The following is a 21954-nucleotide window of genomic DNA, read 5'->3' as shown; positions in this document are numbered from 1 at the left end:
GGTGACTTGTCAGAGTAAAGTCCTTGGTGGGGGTTTGGGGGAGGAACCAGGCAACGGGGCCAAACTTAGGTTCTTTTATAACCACGGTGGCACATCATCATTATCTTTAACACTTACGAGGCCAAAAATCATCTCCTTGAGTTGAACTCTAAGGCTTCAACAAGTGTGTGTCTAAGAAACCTGGTAAATCTAAAGATTTACTTAGAATTTTAAAACCTATATTTTTTAAGAAGTATTTTGGTGGTACCAGCACTAAGCCCAGCTTCCCTACCCGCTTGGAAATAGGGTACAAAGCAGGCACTTTCATTTTCATGCTAGGATGTCAACTCTAATTCCAGGGTGTGTGTGGCGTCCAAAATATATGAAATCTCACATAAGTCTACTAGACCCTACTGGCACTTAAGCATTTGTCAAACAATTCAACCACGAATTAACATCCAGTCTTAGCCAAAAGTATGCCTGAGACAGCTGCTAATTATTCATTGTAAACATTCTTTCTTCAACTTTTTATCATATCTTGAGAATGTTCCTAATTAAAAGTTGAAAGAATAGTACAACAAATACCCACCTGTGTTCCGTCGGATTTAATCATTAAACATGTCCCATATTGGCTTTATTTATGTATCCATCTGTGTTTTGATTAATCATTTCAAGGTAAATTGCAGACAACTCACCCCTAAATACTCAGCATGCATCTCTTAACAGTAAGAATATTCTTCCATATACCTGTGATGTCTACTAGACCAAAGAACAGTCATGAATTCCACATTAGTTAATATCCAGTCTATATTCAGAACATCCCAATTGTCTCCCAACTCTCTTTCATAGCTTTTTTTCTGAATAATGATTTAATGAAAGTTGACATATTACATTTGGTTGTTAAAGAACCTAGGAGTTCCTTGGGCTTCCCTGGTGGTGCAGTAGTTAAGAATCCTCCTGTCAACACAGGGGACACAGGTTCGATCCCTGGTCCGGGAAGATCCCACACGCTGTGGAGCAGCTAAGCCTGCGTGCCGCAACTACTGAGCTCGCGTGCTGCAACTACTGGAGCCCGCGTGCTGCACCTACTGAAGCCCGCGTGCCTAGAGCCATTGCTCCGCAACAAGAGAAGCCACCACAATAAGAAGCCCGTGCACCTCAACTAGAGAGAGCCCGCACACAGCAATGAAGACCCAAAGCATCCAAAAATAAATAAAATTAAAGGAAAAAAAAAAAAAGGAAAACCCTCTGCTTTAAAAAAAAAAAAAGAACCTAGGAATTCCTATCTCTATATTAGTATCATCACCTGAAAGTAACATTTCTGATTTTTACTATAGTAACAAAATTACCTTCACCATATTAAAAAAAATTATAGTTACTAGCTATTCATTGAGTACTATGTATTAGAACTATGCTAAAGGCTTTATAAATTCTACTTACATGCTAATTTTAAAAAGTCCGGTTGTATTTTGCTATTAACTTTCCTAGAGGAATGTTAGTTAAAGATGCTTATTTTAGTAAGTTCTATATGATTTACAAACCTATGGTTAATAACATTTACATATTTCTATATAGCTGTTATATGAGCTAAACAAGTATTTCATTTAGATCCAGGGAAAATGTTTTATATTCAACAAACAAGTCTACTTTCCTTGGTTCACATCTAGGTTTTGAGTGAAAATAAATGAATTTGTGAAGTGTACGCCTGCTATTCTTGCCCCTCTCTCTTTTAAAACTTTTCTTTCTGTTAAAGAACTTTGTTATGGCTTTTTTGTTTATTTAATAAAAATGAGCCCTAATATTTCCTGGAGGTAGGCTGAATATAATCTTATTAACTTTTCTCCTTTTGGATATCAAAATTAAGGTTGGCTTTTCTCATTGCCTCCTTTCATGTTTATTGCCAGAAAACTGTAGATAATAATTGATTTTAGCCTTTGAATGTTACTCTAATTATTAGCTTTTCTTTTATTAAAACGTTCCCCCTTATTATTACCTTATTAACTAATATTGAATACCTCCATATAGTCACATGAGTGCCAAGTATTAGTTGTGGGAAAACATTTACAGATGTATATTCTGATTTTTATCAGATTTTTTCTGATATTTAATGGGGGAGTCTCATTGCCTCACCTATCAAATGCAGCACAACTTGAACTATTGCAAATCAATAAGCGATAACTGATTACACTTTTGGAAGTTTATGCTAACTTACAAGTCTTTAAAAAATGTTCTTCAGGCACTTGAAGAGTCCAGCTTCCTGAAGAGGAGTGGCAGAGACAGTGGTTACGGTGATATCTGGTGCGCTGAGCGTGGAGAATTTCTTGCTCCTCCAGGCAACTATAAGAGAGAAGATTCATTTGAAAGCTTGGACTCTTTGGGGTCTAGGTCATTCACAAGCTGCTCCTCTGATATCACGTTGAGAGGGGCACGTGAAGGTGAGTTACATTTTGGACTGGACGGTTTATTTTTATTTCTTTGTGTATTGAGAGAAAATTGGGAATTGGAGAGAGTAGAAAAATGGAGTGAAACTATTGAGGCAAAAATTTCACCAAGAAGTATATTTTTGTAGAGATGGAAATATAATTGGGGGTGTCTTTTCTTTCCTTCTTTCCTTCCTCCCTCCCTCCCTCCCTCCCTTCCTTCCTTCTCTCTGTCTCTCTTTCTGTCTGTCTCTCTTGTTCCTTCCTCACTATATTGCCACTAGAGGGGTGATAGTTTCACTTCTTTTAATCTTCTGTTTTTAGAGGAGTTTGGGGAAGAGACAGTTAACTATGACCTGTTTTATCAGCGATAATCTATCCTAATTCTTTTCTCTCCAGATTTGGGTTTAATAATCTCTGCCTCTGAGGCCTAGTAACTGATATATCTAAACATAAAGAAGAAAGTAAATAAGATTCTATAAAAGTCTGTTCTAGCTCCTGAATAAGCTTTCTTTCCTTTTCTTACTTTTCTGCAAAAGATAAAAAAAAAAAAAAAACTTCTAAGAAAAAACAGGAAAATATTTTAATAATTATCTCTACCTAAGAAAAGAAATGATTGATATCTGTCATGATAGAATATTATGCTAAACTTTGATTAAGTAACAACACTGGCATTGTGTTAGAAAACATCTTTTGCGTCTGTCAGGGTCAGAGTAAACCCAGGACAAGTGTGAAAGGAACGTGTTAATGAAAGTTTCTGTTGTGGGAAGGAACTTTCTTTCAAAATCCCAATATTGTGGTCAAATCTGTTATTTAAATGCAAGTCTTTTTCCCCTGGCTATTGGGTGGTGTCAGAAATTTCTGACTGTATGCCTCTCGCAATTCAAATTGACTAGGTTGAAACCACAAGTGAAGTTTCTTGAACTATTTCTGTGCTTCCACCATCAGCATGAAAAATTGAGAGTTCTGGTTGTGAGTTTTTGCCGGATTGTTAGAGAGTTTACTTTGCTTGTTTATTTTGATTATTATTCTTTATTTTAAGTGTTTTTCCTAATGTTTTTTTTTTGCGGCCTAATGTTTTTATTATAAAAAATTTCAAACATCAGCAAAGTTGGAAGAATTTTACATGAATACCCATGTACCTGCCACCTAGTTTTACCATAACATTTTACTGTGCTTGCTTTATCACATACCAAGCTCTCATTCTCTGTGCATTAATTATCCATCTTATTTTCTGAGGCACTTCAGAGAACATTACACTTGTCCTAAATGCTTCAGCATGCAATCATTAGCTAGAATTCAACATTTATTTGCTGTTGTTCTTTTTTTGTTTTGTTTTGTTTTGTTTTTTGGTTTTTTTTTGCGGTACGTGGGCCTCTCACTGTTGTGGCCTCTCCCGTTGCGGAGCACAGGCTCCGGACGCGCAGGCTCAGCGGCCATGGCTCACGGGCCCCAGCTGCTCCACGGCATGTGGGATCTTCCCGGACCGGGGCACGAACCCGTGTCCCCTGCATCGGCAGGCGGACTCTCAACCACTGCGCCACCAGGGAAGCCCTATTTGCTGTTGTTCTTTTAATGTAAATTTACATAAAAGCAATGTACAATGAATTTGTTTTTCAAAAATAGAATGAATCCACAAACATTATAACAAAACCCCAAATTCTTTAGCTTTTTGAGTAGTCGTGGCATTTAAGCGTTTAAAAAGTTAATGGCTATTTGCGTTAACCTTTACAATTAGTGCTGTATTTGTTGGCTGTTTCCTGTCTAGCTTTAATGTTTTCATAGCCCAGATGACTCTTATAATAGTTTTAAGGAAATGAATGAGTTCATAATTCATCTGAGTGATTAAAGCTGTAAAAGCAGAGGTTGACATTCTCAACCCACTACATTACTTTGTCCTGACTGAAGAACCTAACACATGTGATGTTTGAATTCATATCTGACCAACAGAAATAAAAGGGACCCGTATTGAAGGCACGTGGGAGTATACAGACTCCAGTCAGTTCAAATGCACTGATCCAGTGGTGTGACTTGAAACACTGTCCTCAGATACTTGTTGGGTTGGGTTCCTGGCCCTTGTGAGGAAAAGCAGAGGGTTACTGTCACGCTGCTTCCTGATCTTGGGAAAGGAGTTGCAGACCATGTTTGAAGAGGGTGGAAGTGAAGACTTGGTAATTACAACTAAGGGGGAAAAAAAAGAAAATCCTGGGGGCCACCAGGATGATAAAACATTTTTGTGATCAGTATGTTGAAATTCTGCTACCTACCAGGTTGTAATCCCAAATTGATGATCAATATGATACTGATGTTAAGATAATATTTTTAGGTTAACAGAATTGCAAAGTCATATTCCTTAGTTTTATATGAAGCCTCTGTTGACTGAAAAAAAAAAAAAGCAAAAACACAATCTAAAGGTTGAGAATTATGTTTTATTCAGCAGACTTGCTGAGGACTTAAGCCCAGAAGACAGTGTCTCAGATAGTTCTGAGGGACTGCTCTGAAGAGGTGAGGGTGGAGCTGGGATAAATAGGAGTCTTTGTAAAACAAAACAAACAAAAAAACAAACAAAAAACAACTCACTCAGGTAGTCAGAACATCAAAAGATTACTGTTAATTAAAGAAAAGCCAGACATCTCAAGTTAATGAATTTCAAGCTTTCCTATGTATGGAAAGATGAAAGAGTCTGGGCTCACTGAAATCATTCCTTTGACATGCACCTTAACTATATGGGGCGAGTAGCCTGCTTTTCTCCATCCTGAATCCCCTCAGGGTGCGCAGTCGGGGACAGGTGCAGTGGCTGCTGGCTGGCTGGCCGCAATATCCTTTGTTTACTGATATGGCTGGTGGCATTTTTCATCCATATCTCTTACCAGATCAAGAATATTTGCCTACTCTGCAGCATACTGTGCTGGACTAAAAAAAAAAAAAAAAGTAGCTTTAAAAATTCCGAAGTAGAAGGATCTTTTGTACAAATTTCACATGTACAAGATTTTAGCAAGAATCCTTGACATTTCTCTCTTATTTTCAAAAAATGTACTAATTTAGGAGGCAGTAAAAACAAAGCGCGAGATTATTGACTATTAATCCTTCTGGTCATAGCTGCTATACTTCCTCCTTTCTTTCCATGACTCTCCTTTCCCTGTTCCTGTCTCAAGGTCTCCTAGCTGTGTGTTCAACTGCTTCCTGTAGCCTCTTCTCTGTTACTACTGTAGACTCCTGCCAGGCACGGTGGAGGGGACGAGACTGCCTTTGGCTCAGGTTTACCCTGCAGGTGTGCTCCTGCCTAGAGCCCACAGCTCCCAGGTCCTCAGGTACCGTGCACAGCCAGCCTCTGAGAGCTCCGGCGGGAAGCATGCAACATTTGCAAAGTTTCTTAACAAATACACAGAGGCAGGAAGAAAAGGGCAGAATGGGAGGCAGCTGAAGCTTATATCTATCGTATCTATATCGTATCTATTGTGATGTTTTGTACCCTCATTTCTTCCCATGTATTTAAAAGAACAAACTGACTTTTTTTTTTTTTGAGAACAGATTAGTGTTTGTATCTGTCTGACCTTGAGGTGTATCAAAGTATATTCTTTCAAATTTGTGTGTAAATGATGTTGAATCAAAATACAAGGTTCCCAATATTTCCGTGACCACCATCAGAAAAAGCCTCGAGTTCTGTGTTCTCTTAATATTTTGGGGGGACATTAGAAGTCATTTGGTCCAACCTCATGTGTAATGTGTGATTCTTGCTCATAGGGGTCTCACAAGGATCTATCAAACTTCTTTGTGCTTTTTGCATCTCTTTCTTTGTCTTCCCTTGTCTCTCGCCTCACAGAAATTTTGGGTGACTGCATGATTTATTTTCAATGACTGAGTTTCCCTCGAACTACATTCAGATCTCGTTTTAGCCACCTCTGACTTGATTGCTAGATTTTATTCACATGTATTCCATCAACAAATTTTATGACAAATCGTGAGGGCAAGGAAGACTGGGAAGAAAAGGGGTTCAGCCATAAACCGGGACTTTTTCTGCTTAGAATGTGCAACAGTGAAAGAATGTACTGCATGCATCTCCAGTATGCAAAGCAAGTTCCTCCTGATGGGTCTTATCACAACTTCATGACAAATTTCTAAAAATATTCCCTGCAGTTAGCAGTAGAGCACTGGGTTTCCAAGGGAAAGACAAAAGCAGGCATGCTGTGTGGGTTTCAGTTGGGCGAGTAATCTGGAGAGTAAAGCAAATTCTTGTGCCTTTTTTTTTTTTAATAGGTTGTGAAAGTGACACAGATTCTGAATTTACATTCAAAATGCAGGACCATAATAAAGATGATATGTCATATCGAAGGATTTCGGCTATTGAACCAAAGTCCGCTTTACCATTTAATCGCTTTTTACCCAACAAGGGTAGACAGCCATCCTATGTGCCGGCGCCCTTAAGGAAGAAAAAGCTGGACAAAAATGAGGATAACAGAAGAAGCTGGACAAGCCCAGTCTGCATAGAAGCCGATGGAACATTTCCAAGGTACTGGGATGCGAGCTGATTGTTGAATTTTAAAATTCAGTCTGCTTTGTGAATTTGCCAGGATATTTAAATTTGGTAAAAAGGAATGGTCCTTAAAATGTATTTCACAGATAACATAGAACTTCATTAATGAAGTATTTCTTTTACTTACCTATATTTTTAGTCATCCGTATCTTGAAGAGATTTCTTCCGTTTTAGAATGTCAGCGTATGATTTGCCGGTTCTTTTTTTAGATGCATGCCTTTAGCTCACTGGTTATCTTTCAGCTTCCTGGATGACTTACGTTGTTCATTGTGAGCTCTGCTGTGTTACTTTCTTCCATTATTTTTTTTCTGTGTTGACTGAGCTCAGTGGACACAAAAAGAATCCTTTTATTTCCCATCAAATCAGCAGAGCAAAGCATGATTTTTCGAATCCAGATTCCTATCAGAAGGAGGTGTATGGTTCTGAAAGTGGATCAGACTCGGAGGAGGAACGGAGGTTGCCGGATATAGTTTTGGATGACTTAGCCAACCGTAGATTCCAAATGAAAAAGAGGCCCGAGGGTTTCATCTCGAAAAGCATCTCTCCTAAGTCTTGTGCACCAGTCTTTTCTCCTGCTGACCCATTAGCCACTGAGCTATACAGAATGACGAGGTCAGAAAAATTTCTCTTGGATTGGAATGTCTATTATGCTCTTGATTTTTAATATGTAAAGTAACACCCCAGATGGTTTGCAATTTGTCTCTCTCTTTTAACACATTTTGTAGTTGTCTTTGGCCCTTCTGTGTCAAGCTCTTCTCTAATTAAAATGAGATGCTATTATAATGCCTTAACTTTGTTGTAGGAGCTGGAATGATGAGACTGATGAGAATGGGAACTAATTGGCTGCATTCACAGTGTAAACTTTGTGAGACAGAAAGCATGCCTCTTGTGTTCTGTGTCACAAATTGCTCACGCGGTGTCTTAACTGGTTGGATGTTTTGAACAGTAACGAGAGGAGAACTTGGGGCACAAACGTGGAGAACTGGCCAACAGTACAAGAAACTTCAGACTCCTCTTGTTATTTGGAAGAGGCAGAAGAAAAGACAAGCATACCCAACACTGTAAGGGATGATCTTTATGTGCGAAAGCTAAGCCCCATCATGCCAAGCCCAGGGAATGCTTTTGATCAGTTTCTTCCCAAATGCTGGATCCCAGAAGATGTGAACTGGAAACGAATAAAAAGGGAAACTTATAAACCATGGTATAAAGAATTTCAGGGCTTCAGGTTTGTCTCTGTGCATGTTTCTTTTATTCTGGTGTCCACTCAGTACCCTGGCTGGGTACATTCTGTGTGTGCTTTTCATGAGAGAGGTTAATTTCCCTTCAACATCTGTAGAATTGCTAACTGAAAAAACTACTGTCTAAATTTAAACTTTAGGATCTGGATCGTAAAAAGTCCTCTCCATAGCCAGAGCTTGACATTATTTTTAGTCGCATCGTTCTCCAATTCTTTGTCTTCTTTTCTCTTTCCTTTCTCTATGTCACTCCACGGTAGAGGGAATTCAGACTCTGACGATGAGGATTCAGGCTCTGACAGAAGCTCCGCCATTTTTAGTAGAATACAAAAAGCAGATCATAGGCTAGACAGCAACTGTCAAAGATGTTCACTCTTGCTGGAACTGGCTAAGAAATGGACCAGAAACTCCCGGGACACCCATGCAGCCAGGAGAACTAGTGGTGCTTCAGATGAGCCCAGGTGTACCTGCCTGCATGAGCCCGCCTGCTTGGAGTCTGGCCTGTGACGCCTGTGCCAGCTTCTGCTGCTACTTTAACCTCTGACCATGACGTGCTGAGTCATGAACACTTAGGCACTTAATGTTTAGTTATAAAAGCATAACATATGACATCGTGCTTTCTGTACAAGCATGTGAGCTTGAAATTCTATAGGATTAAATATTCTTTAGCACAATCACGTACAAGAGAGTATATAGTTACACGTGGCATAGACAGTTCTTGGGAAAACCGTTTTGAAAAGGCTTTTTAGGCAGTTGACCTAATTTTACAGTTGTGCTATGTGTGGAGCTGTGGAGAAAGGAAATAACTTATAGACAGACACTGGGACAGGCGAGACTGGTGGGAAAATGCAAAGAGAAGATTCCTAGGAGTCTTTAATAAAGCTTCAGAGCGTTTTATTTAATCTGCTGACCACCTGTGCCTGTTGCATAAAGTGCTTGTTGCTCAGCTCTTGAAGATCATTGCTTCTCTGGGAGGGGACTTAGGCCGTTGTGGCCAATGGGATGAGGAAGGGGTGGAAGGGAACACTGTGTGTATCAGGGAGCTTCACTCTCTTCCTGTTCTGGCCCCATCACTTGGCCTCAGTGGTGCCCACTGAGAGATACATTCTGCTCTTATTCCTTTAAATGGTATCCAAGAAAGTCATGGATTACGGCATTAAATGCTGGTCTTTCTTCCCAGCGAGAGTCCCTCCCATGGCCCCCCAAAATAATTCACCCACAGTGACTGGCTAGTTGGTCTGCTACCTAATTACCTTTTCTCCCCAAATTTAATAAGATTCTCCCTTCCTTTTTCTTTTCTATGCTTCAGTCAGTTTTTATTACTTCAGGCCCTCCAGACATATTCTGATGACATCTTGTCTTCTGAAACACATATCAAAATTGATCCCACTGCTGGCCCAAGGCTCATAACACGCAGAAAGAATCTCTCTTATACCCCAGGATATAGACCAGATGACCTGGAGATGCCAGCCCTGGATCCTGACTTAGAGAATGATGATTTCTTTGTCAGAAAGACTGGGGCTTTCCATGCAAACCCATGTGTTCTTCGGGCTTTCGAAGACTTAAGAAGGCTTTCTGGGCAAGACGATCCTGTAGAGCAAGATATAATACTGCAGTGTAGGGAAGGTGAACTTGTACTTCCAGACCTAGAAAAAGATGATATGATTGTTCGCCGCATTCCAGCACAGAAGAAAGAGGTGCCTCTGTCGGGAGCCCCAGATAGATACCAGCCAGTCCCTTTCCCCGAACCCTGGACTCTTCCTCCGGAAATTCAAGCAAAATTTCTCTGTGTACTTGAAAGGACATGCCCACCTAAAGAAAAAAGTAATAGCTGTAGAGTGTTAGTTCCTTCCTGGAGGCAGAAGAAAGATGACATGTTGGCTCGTAAGATCCAATCTTGGAAGCTGGGAACTACTGTGCCTCCAGTCAGGTTCACCCCTGGTCCCTGCAGCGAGGCCGACTTACAGAAGTGGGAGTCCATCCGGGAGGCCAGCAGGCTTAGACACAGGAAGCGGCTGATGGTGGAGAGGTCAGAGTGTGTTTCTGCAAGGATTTGCTTGTCATGGATGGTCTTGTGTGACTTTTCTTGTGTGAGAAAGTGGCATCGTATTGCCCAGCTCTGCATGTCATGAGCCATTTGGAAGCTTCCTGTAAAACATTGATTTTGCTTTGAGAAACCTTTAGTCTTTGTGTGGAAAAAGTGCAATTCCATATTTGCACATCTCAACATCCCCTCTCTGAGACCTGTTTAAGAAGGTGTATACACAAATGTTGCCCTTGGCCTTAAGGATGACTATGATACTATTCTGCCACATTGACGTTTCACGAAAATGTTTTCCAATTATATTTACAGACTTTTATTCTCACGTCCAGGCATTTCTGAAACAGTCTGGTTGTTTGGTTTTCCATGTTTCTCATATTTCAGAGTACATGATTTTTGTGTAAAAATTTCCCTTAAAATATGGCATTGCAAGTTTCATTTAACTTGATTTTGATTTTGACCTAGACTTCTTGGACTATCGATGTGTGACTTTTTAAATTTATGGTTTAAAGTTCAGTGCAAACATTATTAAAATGCATGAATGTTATTTGCTGTCTGCTACACTTTACATGTATGTAATTATGGCCATTTTGATAATGAGTCTGCATTTACGTGTTATGCAACTTGCTGTTTTGATGACTGTTCAGTTTGTTGAACTTTGGGATCGACAAATATTGGGTTAAATGAAATTAGTAGATCTAAATCTAACTTATTAGTTCCTGGCAACAGGAAGCTTTTTTAAAAATGGGTTTGTTGGTTCAGAGGGAATCAGGAAATTCTTTATCTTAATCTGAATTCCTTGAGATATGAGATCAATGAGATTTTGAGACATGATCAAGAATGTGACTGAAGAAACAACCTTTTGAGATTTGTCCATCTCTAGTTCAACTCTTAAAGATGCTGATTTAGAAACTAACACAACTAGAAAAAATGACTTTTAATTTTTGGTTTTCTGATTTCTTAGACTCTTTCAAAAGATTTATGGTGAAAACGGGTAAGTTCTGTGGTTCACAGTAAAAAAAAAATCTGCATTTTCTTTGTCCTTTTTGTAATACGTCCTTGCACTTCTATCCTGGCATGCCACTAAATGGGGGTGCTCTGTGCTGTGCATGAGACTTAAAACATGGGAAATCTTTCTTAATTCTGCAACCAAATGGTAATATTTCTGTCTGAGTGCCCAGTGCGTGAAGTCCTATAGGACAGCAACAGTTTGTTTTATTAGAAGTCGAAAATTCAGGCCCTTTTTTTTTTTTTCCTTAAGGAGTTGATGAAAAGTCACAAAAACACGTGCCTGAGATTAGGTGTATTTATTTTGGTATCTGATTGCTGCATAGACCAAACCTCTCATTTCTGGGTGTTGAAGCCCAAATAACTATGTTTTAGAATATCTATGATGGAAAAAGAGTATTAGCATTTACTTTGAGGTTGGAACGCATGCAGTTGGCATTATCTGTGTACTCTCAGTTCAAGGGGAGCTTTGTTAGTTGGGATGGTGAGTGGCATTAGTCTTCCCTTGGTAGGATTTGGAAACACTTTCAAGATTCCTGATTAGGGTAAGATTTTATAACATGGCTGTATTATAAAGGCAAATCAGACTTCCAAAACTGCAAAAAAATTAAAATATTGGTAGTTTCCAATATAGCTGCAAGAACTATATTTAGAACTAATTCCCAGTTTTTGTCTACATTGGTCCTCTGTATCTGAGGATGCAGATCCTGGAGCCAATCCCCCTCGGTCACGGAGGGGCGACTGTCCTGTTGTTTAATTCTAGTCACCCGGTAGACATAAAATATGATAAAAATAATTCTCTGGAAATATTTTCCCTTTCTAGAATAACTGAGTTAAAATAAATACTTCTTTACTTTTAGTACACACTAACTATGTAGACTTAGTCATTCTTAGTGCAGAATAACCAGCTGGCTACATCTTAATATTTTATATCAAACTTTCTGTAACTTTGTGAACCTAACTGCTAATACTTTTTGATCGAGAAGAAAATTTAAGTATGTCAAATATTTTAATCTGCCTAAGCCTTTTCATCTCTAAGGTTCTCTAATTTTAAATTAATTAATTAATTAATTAATTAATTTTTGGCTGCGTTGGGTCCTCGCTGCTACGCACGGGCCTTCTCCAGCTATGGCGAGGGGGCGGGGCCACTCCTCATTGTGGTGTGCAGGCCTCTCATTGCTGTGGCTTCTCCTGTTGCGGAGCATGGGCTCTAGGGTTGCGCGGGCTGCAGCAGTTGTGGCTCGCGGGCTCAGTAGTTGTGGCTCGCGGGCTCTGGAGCACAGGCTCAGTAGTTGTGGTGCACGGGTCTACCTGCTCCCGGCATGTGGGATCTTCCTGGACCAGGGCTCGAACCCGTGTACCCTGTTTGGCAGGTGGATTCTTAACCACTGTGCCACCAGGGTAGTCCCAGGTTCTCTGATTTTGATAGCTTTGGATAATTTTGATAATGTGGAGATCTTGGAAGGTACTAAAAATTACTATTTAAAGCAATATAGCCATTCTAGATGTCAAAGATGTAAAGGAGCGATGGGCACCTAATTTCAAGTACTTCTCAGCCATTGATTTTAAAAATCAGGCTCCCAGCATGCTTTAAGTGTGCCTTGCAAAGGCACATTATCTCCTATCCAGTTTCTCATGTGTGCTTAAAGCGTTAACATCAGGGAAGGTGAACAAGGCAATTTTTAGCATGACACTTAAGCATCTGCTAATCTCAATTCATCATGGGAAAGCTGTTTTAACTTGATAAACAAATCTTTGCAGTATCAAACATTTTGAATGATAAGTTTCAGAGGAATTTTCTTTGGTAAATAAGGCTTTATAATGTAAGCAGGTTGTTTTTCTTGACGGGGATACGTATACACTGAGTACCAGTGCTTCACGCGAATGTAAACCTGTACAGCTATTCCAATGGCTCTACCTGTTCCCTCTTAGGAACACACTGTATGACTGGGTTAAGGAAAGAAGAGAAAAACCCAAAATGCTGAGGCTCAGCAAGCTAAGGGTTTTCCTGGGCCAGAGCCAGCAGCAGCAAATGCCTTCTGTAGACCGTTTCAAGATTGCTGCTTGCATAGTACACTATTTGTTTTAAAGGCTGTTCCCCATGCCGTTTACTGCCAAGGTAACACAAATAAAGCAAGGTTGTCTGTAAATGCAGACTGATGAATAATGCATGACTTGTCAAATAATGGAAAGTCATACAGATATATCTTCAGAAAACTGAAGTGCATTTTAGACCACTTGCAATTAAAATATATTATTTGGGATTAAAAAAAATTCTCTCAGTTACCAATGTTTTTCTTAAATTGATCTGCAGTGAAAACAAAAAAAGATTTAAATTGGATTGAGTATAGACATTTAATCTAGAGTTCATCTCATGTTTATAAACGGGTTTGTAAATGATTATAAACATGAAACAAGTGATATTTCTGGGTGGTATTCCTCTGGACATCGTGTATGTTGTCAAGCTTGGAACACTTACCTGGAAAAATCATTATTGCTCAACATCCTGTGATGGAAAAATAACTGCCTATAACATGAATGCTTTCTTTTTGGTAAGAACCAGGTTAAAGAGAAATGTACATCACCTTTTGCAGGCTTTGATTGTTCATTTCTGGCTTGCTTTTTATTTGGCATTTAATACTTCTCACTTTATTTTTAGTAAGACGCTTTGTATGTGGCAGTCATTTTCTCACATGTGCTTTTGTGTTGCATGATTTGTCTTATGGTCCTGTGACATTTGAAAATTTGGTTATGATGCCTCTTGGCAGAAGCTGTTAATGGCAAAGAATTTGTAATGGTATATAGCTATAATTTTGTAATATGATTAAGCCATTGAGTCTACTGCCAGTAGCAACAGGAAATGAACATTGATTCAAGGTGAAGTTGTAATCAAAGACAACTAAGACACGTATATTTTACTTATGGGGTTTTGGCCAAAAAATTCTGTAGAACTCTAAGACACGTAAGACAACAAGAAGGAAGGAAAAACAAAGTTGATGTGAGTTTCTTTCTGAAGATTTTGCCCCCAGGGGACATTCAGCAATGTTTGTAGACATTTTTGATTGTCACATTGGGTGGGTTGAGGGGAGCGTTGCTACTGGTATTTAGTGCTTTTATAGCCAAAGATACTGCTACATGTCCTACAGTACACAAGATTGCCCCCTACAATAAATAATTTTGGGGCCCCAAAATGTCAATAATGCAGCTCTAGAGAAACACTGATTTAGACTCTAAACCTATAAAGGAAAAGTCTCTTATGTTATCTTATCATTATAATTTATGGTAATTCTAAAGCCTCTGACCCTGGTTTTAGCATTAATTACTCTTCAGAGAATTCCTACAACACCTAATGGAAATATATTTAGAGGTGCATAAATAGGTATATTCTTATCTTCCCTTGAAAGGTGGGGACCCCAAACTTAGCATCATGGAATTTCTGTTTGCCATATAAGGTTATCGGTGATTTTATATTTAGGAAATTTTGCTGCATGTTGTTCCTTTTTGATCCCTTAGTTCCTAGATATTCATCTATAAATTTCCTGAGATTGTGTTCTAAAAAAATATCGTAACACTAGTCCCTGCACTGTGGGAAAAGAAAATAAGATTTTAGTGATCTTGTTTTATAATCTACTCCCTTTTTCTTAAACTTCCCCTTCTTTCTCTCTTCACCCTACATGCTATTTAAAAAAATTCTATTCAACTGAAAATGCAACATAATAGACCTGTATTTTTTTGGAAAAATCCAAATGCAGTTTTAAATTGGAGCTTTTGCAAATAAGGAAATACAAGGGTAAATGAACTGCAAGGGAATTATTTGCTAGTAAATAGTATCTCAGTTTGCAGAGGTAGACAGGTAGGCGTTATGTGCATTTTAGAGATGTGGAGAAAGAGAAACAGATGCCACAGCTTTCCCAAGGACCTGCAGCTCCTGAGTTGCTAGAATCAGACTAGGGTTTCGTACAATGAGGTAATCCATGGAGACTGCTCGGCGGTTGTTGTTGGCACACAGTAAGCCCTCAGAAGTTTAATATTATGCTGTTAACTCTGATAAGGAAGGAAAGAATTCTTCATGATCTGGCTGAAAGACTCCTACACTCAAAAAGTTCTCGATTTTATCAGTGTGGCCTGGGGTGACCTCTCCAATTTGAAACTGCTTTGGGAGTTAGTTTTCAGTAGATCTCTAATGAGCATATTTGCCTTAATAAGAATAGTTGGTGTATAGCACCAGATGGTTATTGAAATGCCATCAACATAACCTGACCCATTATTTCTCCTAATGACTCCTTCCTGGCTTAGCAGACAAGGAACTGAGGCTGAGAAAAGTTAAGTGGTGTTAGGTGGGGGTGAAAATTGGTGCCTCTGCTGGGTCTTACTTCCTGTCTCATTCTGGTGCCTGGCTCAACCTGTATGGAATGTGCCAGGCTTTCTAGAGGTAACTTTATCGATCCAGGGAACACAAGGGGCTCATATTCCTGCCTTCCACAGGGACTTGTCTACTCTAGCCGTTGTTTGACTTACTTTGTTCATATTGGGGGGACCTCCTGTGTGCCAGGCTCTGTGCTTTGGGCTCCCCGGAGGGTGATGCAGCCTTTGCCCATGGTGATACCATGTTTTCTGAAAAGACACATGTTAAGGTTTCATAGTGCAGGAGGGTGAGGGCTGAAAGGGTCTGGGCCAGTTGAGACTGTCCAGCCTTCGTCCCACCAAAAGATTACTTAAAATATTTACATTTCCAATTTTGTTCTGGAATTTATGTAACCTCATGTGTTGGGCATCCACATTCCCCTCGTACCTTCGTCCTGAAAAAATTTTCTTTTTAGTGAGTCTGTTATTGTATTAGTTCATATAGCCTTATTCTTTGCAGTTATGACTTGAGTTTATATTCTCAAATCATATGATGATTTTTATATAGTCATACCTAGTTAATTATATATGATGTTAACAGCTCAATATATAATTTCATATATGTACTCATATATGTAATTCCTTAATATTCTTGAATAAATCCTATAAAGCTTTCTGTATAACACTTTGGGGAGGAGCCACAATTTCTTACAAAATTAGAAACATTTCATAGCTGGTTTATTTTGCATGATTAACTATGCTAAATCATACCTCATTCTTACCACAGATGTTAAATGAGTGTGTCCTGCATGCCCTGTTAATGTGTTTTCCTTCCAGGCAGCATGTGAACTTGTGAGGGAGGAAAGCTCAACATGCATGCATGCTTGCACACTACATATGACATAATGCTGAGTGTTAAGTGCCACAAGAATGGTATAACTAAAGCATCGCTTTTTGCAGGAAGACTTTATCAAAGTGGGAGAAGATTATCTAGGTCATTAGGACATTTACGAGCACCTACCAGGGGCTGGGCACTCTTTTAGGCGCTGGTGATACAGCAGCAAACAAGTCAGACAAAATTCCTGCTGTATAATCTTACAGGGCGAGGCAGGTGATGTGTAAATAACCATACAATTCAGATGGTGATAAACGCTATGGAGAAAACGAGGGATAATGTGAGTCAGGGGAGAGGGGCATTAGCTCGTCTTGTAGGGTGGTCAGGGGAGGAAACCCCTGAGGTAACATTTAAGCAGCTGACGGGAAGTGAGAGATAAACCATGTGCATATTCGGTTGAAGAGCATTCCAGGCAGATTAAGAGCAGGGAGGGAAGAGGTTGGGCCTGAGCAGGGAAGCCAGTTGGCTGGAACAGAGTGTGTGAAGGGGAGCTCAGTGGGGACAAGAGCAGAGAGGTAGGCAAGGGGCCAGGTGGTGGCAGACATTGAAGGTCTTGGAAGAACCTGCTTTTAACTCAGGTGAGATGGGAAGAAACTGGTGGGTGCTGAGTGGAGTTCTGTCACGACCTGAGTGCAATTTCAAAAAGGTCCTTCTGGCTGCTATGTTGAGAATACGCTGTTGTGCAGAAAGTGGTGGAAGCAGGGAGACTGATTATTGTAATAATCCGGGCAGGAGATAGGAGGGCCTGGATCAGGATGGCAGTGGTGGAGGTGGTGAGAAGTGGTTGCCCCTAGATATATTTAGAAGGTAGAGGGACAGGATTTCCTGATGGGATCAGTTATGTATAAGAGAATGAGGAATCTGGCATGACTTAAAGATCTTTGGCCCAGGGCTTCCCTGCTGGCGCAGTGGTTGAGAGTCCACCTGCCGATGAAGGGGACACGGGTGCGTGCCCCGGTCCGGGAAGATCCCACATGCCGCGGAGCGGCTGGGCCCGTGAGCCATGGCCACTGAGCCTGCACGTCTGGAGCCTGTGCTCTGCAACGGGAGAGGCCACAGCGGTGAGAGGCCCGCATACCGCAAAAAAAAAAAAACAAAAACAAACAAACAAAAAAAGATCTTTGGCCCATAATATGAAAGGATGGAGTTGGCTTTTGTTGAGATGAGGAAGATGTGAGACCATGTTTTTGGTCTGTCAAGTTAAGTTTGAGTTGCCCATGAGACTTCTAAGCAGAGAATGAACAGGAAGTTGCATGCACCCAACCAGACTATAGTCTTGCAGGGATCCTGAGGAATGAGTGGCATTTAAAAAGGCATATATACTGGTGAAGGGTTTCTAAGTTGGAGGGAAGAGTTCAGGAGAGACCTTTACTGGATTTGGAGCCTGGGTGATAATTTAAGAAGCTTTTAAAAAAGTCTAGGTAAGAGTTGACTGTGCTCTGATCTAGGGTGTTGGCAATAGAAATGGAAAGAAAAAGACACTGAATAAGAGGACTTGATAACTAGGGAGAAGGGAGAGAGAAAGGTGAAAAATGGTTCTTCGGTTTCAAATGTGGGTAATTGGGGGCAGGTAGCATCACTGATAAGAGGAAAAGCAGGTTTGGAGACAAAATTGAGTTTGGCTACATCAACAATAATCATGTGTTTAGTAAGTTACCATTTACAAAATCCTTTCTAGGTATTATTTCCATTATCCTTTTACGGTGGCCGTGCAGAGATGTTTATTTAACGAGCAATTGGAATTGACTCAGACTGGGCCTAGGCCGTGGATTTGGGGGAGTCATTTACATAGAGAATGTAATTGAATTCCTGAGCTGGCTAAGGGCAAGCATGTTATTCAAAAAATGTGGTGATGGCAAAGTCTTGGGGAAGGCAAACTTAGGGGCTCAAGAAAGAGAGGGAGAGTTACTTAAATAACTAAAAGTGGAGTCAGTTACAATGAAATAAAAATTTAGAAAGATTGATAGGAAAGAACATTTTGGGCACCCCACGTTTGAAAGCTCTGTGTCTCTCTCTTCTTCTCTCGTTCCTCCTAGCTGCTACTCAGTATTCAGATCTGACACCTCTCTTTCCTGGAGGCCTCCCTCAGTCTCCCTTCTCTGGTGTAGCTCACCATACCCTTCTGTGTGCGTGTACAGCACACGTGCCTCATGGGCGGCACCCCACTCTCCTCAAACTACCCTAGCTTGAACTCTTTGACACCTAACCCGCAGTACGTCCTCACGGCAGGGGTCACACATGGACAAAACGAAAGCTGCCTTAACAAAAGAGAGGATTATAATAGAGGTTACATTGTCACTGGCTATTGGAAAAACCACCTGTGGTCTTTGAGACCAAGCCCAGTGCAGTAGTGGGGCGGATGTTATAGAATCTTTGAGAAGCAGTGGCACATTTATTCTGGTATTGAACTTGAGGAGAAAATATCAGGTAATCGTTAAATTATTTAATAAGTGCTCAGAAAAGGCAGCCAAACCTTAAAAGATTATCTCTGGGGGAGATAGAAAAATAAAGACAGGTGATTCTAGGGACTAATAATTATTTTTTTCCTAAAGTAATCTTTTTCTGCATCGACTACCTAAATATGAACATTGGATTATTTTTTTCAGACTTGTTCAGGGTTCATTTAGCCATTTTGTGAAAGAATTCATGCTTGACTTGAGTGCTAGGCTCTTGTTTCTGCGTTTTGGAAAAACACCATTTATCTCTGTAGTGCTATTTCTGTGATATTATCACGAAAGCATCTAGGTAGTACTGCAGACTTTTAGATGGAATTTCCAAATATAAGCCCAACCTTCCAGTTTTACCTTAAATCCGGTCACATGAACCTTGGTTACCATGGGTATTTTTGTCGTAGGAGCAAGTCCATGAGTGATGTCAGCGCAGAGGATGCTCAGAACTTGCGTCAGCTGCGTTACGAGGAGATGCAGAAAATAAAGTCACAGTTAAAAGAACAAGATCAGAAATGGCAGGATGTGAGTATTATTTTTATTGGGAGGTGGGGAGGCAGGGAGGATGTATTTGTTTGACTCTTCCTTCTTTAAAAAGAGAGTCAGTATACTCAAGGGACGATTTTCCTTGCTATTCCAGATTTCAGTTCTGTAGAAAATGTGATGTTTTAACCATTTTGGTCTATTACTGCTACATATCTTAAAGGCCATTGTATAAAACGGAAGCTGTTTGTCTTCTAATATTTTCTGTGAGTTCTCAAAAATGAGAAGCTGCTTCCGTGCAGTATAGGTAACTTGTTTACTTGCTTTGGTGGTTGAACTTGGCGTATGACTGTTACCGATGCTCATGAAAGGAAACACTTTGCTCAAGGTTTAGGGAGAACAGGGGAGCAGAGGGTCCAGCCCAGACACTGGGTATCAGCAGGGAGAGAGGAAAGGGTTCTTAGAGTTAATAGAGGAGGTTTGGGGAGAAATACGAATTATAACTCAGTAATATTTTGGTTGAAAAAGCAGTTATCTAATGTGAATCAAAATTAGGTGTTTTTACAGCGCTGACATTTGGATAAAGATTTAACCTTTAGTTTTGTCCCCGGCAGAAGGGAACTCTACCCTTTGAAAAAGCGTTAATTGTTTTACACCAAAGGAGTGTAAAGAAATACGATAGATAAACTACACAGAGCAGACCCAAAGAAGTCTGAGGACAACCTTTTGGTAAGAGGGTTGAGTGGTAGCATAAACAAAAGGGCTAGAGATAGTAAATCTTAATTTTCCAAGGAGTTAAAGATTACATAATACAGATGAAACCTCTGCCTTGGCCATGTTTCTAAATTCCAGTTCCTCTTTTATTTGGGAACGCATTTTAATTGTCAAGAAACAGAAATTCAGTGTCAGTTTGCCAAAATGCATGATGACTGAGGCTGAAAATGAGAGGTATGGAGGGTTTATCCCTTAGGTTAAGTCAGACGAAAATTCACGCTGGTTACCTTGTAGGACTAATGTGCACTGCTTTTGTTCTTTCTGAAAATAGTTCATATGGATTTCAGGCTGTTTTTTGAAGCAGGAATGGCCCTGTCTGCTCCCAAAGGGTATATATGTGCCCTGGGGATGAGTTTCCTCTCAGTTTGAGAAGCTTACATGAGCTTCTGTTGGGGCTGCAGTGCCACTAGGAAGCATGGGATTTCTCTGTTTTGATGACATAGAAAAGTTGGTACCATCCAAACTGTCTTAACCCCTGGGTGTCAGAACCAGCTTAGGCTGCTAGGACTAATTTTAAAGGAGAATTAGGTTGATTGTCCTGGGGTCACCCAGCTGGGTGAGACTTAGGTTCCTGGATGTATGGAAAGCAGATGTCCACTTGTTCCCGTGTAATCCTCCTTACTGCCCTGTCTTTATGAGGAGTTGACCCGCTTTGAAATCACATACTTGAGGCTGGCTTCCCCATTAAAGCCTTTCCAAACTCCGCCTTCCCCTGCCTGGGATAGAAGTGATCACTTTCTCCTTTGGATCCCTGCTCTCTCACACAATCCTATCACACTCATTGTTGAACTTTATTTACCTGTCTGTCTTTCCCTCTAGACTGAGAGTTCCTTGAGGGGAAGTGCACCTTATTCATCTGTGTTTGTGGCCCCCTTGTCTCAAAGTAGGGATTGAACTCAGTATTTGTTAAATGTATGCTTCTACGTTTAGCCATTTTACAGTCGCGTTTCTCTTCCAGTCTGACTAGTGAAACATGTCATTTTGTGTAAGAGTCAGATTATTGGAGTGAGATGGAAATGAATTTGAAACAGTTCCTGATCTTCTCTGACCTGGCATCTAATTACAAGCATTTAGCATTCTTGGTGAAATGGGCAAGTGAGGCAGGCTACCTGGGAAAACAAAAATGGGGCCTATCTTATTAGGTCAGGGCTTTTAGACAGATACATGAGATAAAAGGCTTGGTACAGAAACGCTGGCTATAAAAAGCAAAATTAGGGCACCTTGGCATCAAAGTTGTAGTGAATAGTTTCAGCGATGTAATGGGATCCTCTGGCGCGCTCTCACTGCTGGAGAGGGTGTGTAGGAATTCAGGTGTGCCTGTGCTGATGTGATTTTCTTCTGTCAGGACCTTGCAAAATGGAAAGATCGTCGGAAAAGCTACACTTCAGATTTGCAGAAGAAAAAAGAAGAGAGGGAAGAGATTGAGAAGCAGTCGCTTGAGAAGTCTGAGAGAAGATCTAAGACATTTAACGAAATGCTGCAGGACAGGTAATGAGGCTGAATGCATCTCAGGGTTGGAGATACCAGTGTTAGAAATAGATATTTTGTGTAAGTGTAGTGGGATGTACATGTGCACCGATATTAAACTGTCATTAAATGTGCATAACCTTCGAGCATTTTGCTCTGCAGTGAAAAAGCAGAGTATTGCTGTAATAAGTAGTGACTTGGATTAATGAAAGAAATGAGTCCTTAAGGGTGGTGTACGTAATTTCTTCATTTTACATTGTATATTCACATGCAGGATTGGCTATATATGCAGAAAATAAACAACTTTTTCTCCTTTTAAAGTAAATT

General features: G+C 40.2%; 1 protein-coding gene across 12 annotated transcripts in view; it reads left to right on the top strand.

Annotated features, from left to right (window-relative positions):
• The window catches only part of LMO7 (LIM domain 7), a 202129-nt gene that overhangs the window by 143829 nt on the left and 36346 nt on the right, over positions 1–21954 (top strand). Inside the window, exons 8-17 of one of the 12 annotated variants that reach the window (XM_067713919.1) lie at positions 2216–2414; positions 5555–5710; positions 6657–6909; positions 7300–7545; positions 7880–8158; positions 8429–8629; positions 9478–10197; positions 11174–11203; positions 19311–19428; positions 21506–21648. In XM_067713919.1, coding sequence (XP_067570020.1) covers positions 2216–2414; positions 5555–5710; positions 6657–6909; positions 7300–7545; positions 7880–8158; positions 8429–8629; positions 9478–10197; positions 11174–11203; positions 19311–19428; positions 21506–21648 — 2345 coding nt within the window. The remainder of the gene's footprint in view (positions 1–2215; positions 2415–5554; positions 5711–6656; positions 6910–7299; positions 7546–7879; positions 8159–8428; positions 8630–9477; positions 10198–11173; positions 11204–19310; positions 19429–21505; positions 21649–21954) is intronic. The other 11 variants (XM_067713920.1, XM_067713922.1, XM_067713921.1 and 8 more) reach the window with 11 other exon arrangements.

This window comes from Pseudorca crassidens, chromosome 18 (genome assembly GCF_039906515.1).
Source record: "Pseudorca crassidens isolate mPseCra1 chromosome 18, mPseCra1.hap1, whole genome shotgun sequence".
NCBI classification, from domain to species: domain Eukaryota; kingdom Metazoa; phylum Chordata; class Mammalia; order Artiodactyla; family Delphinidae; genus Pseudorca; species Pseudorca crassidens.
Note: the sequence above shows the minus strand (reverse complement) of the source record. Positions and strands in the feature narration are given on the sequence as shown.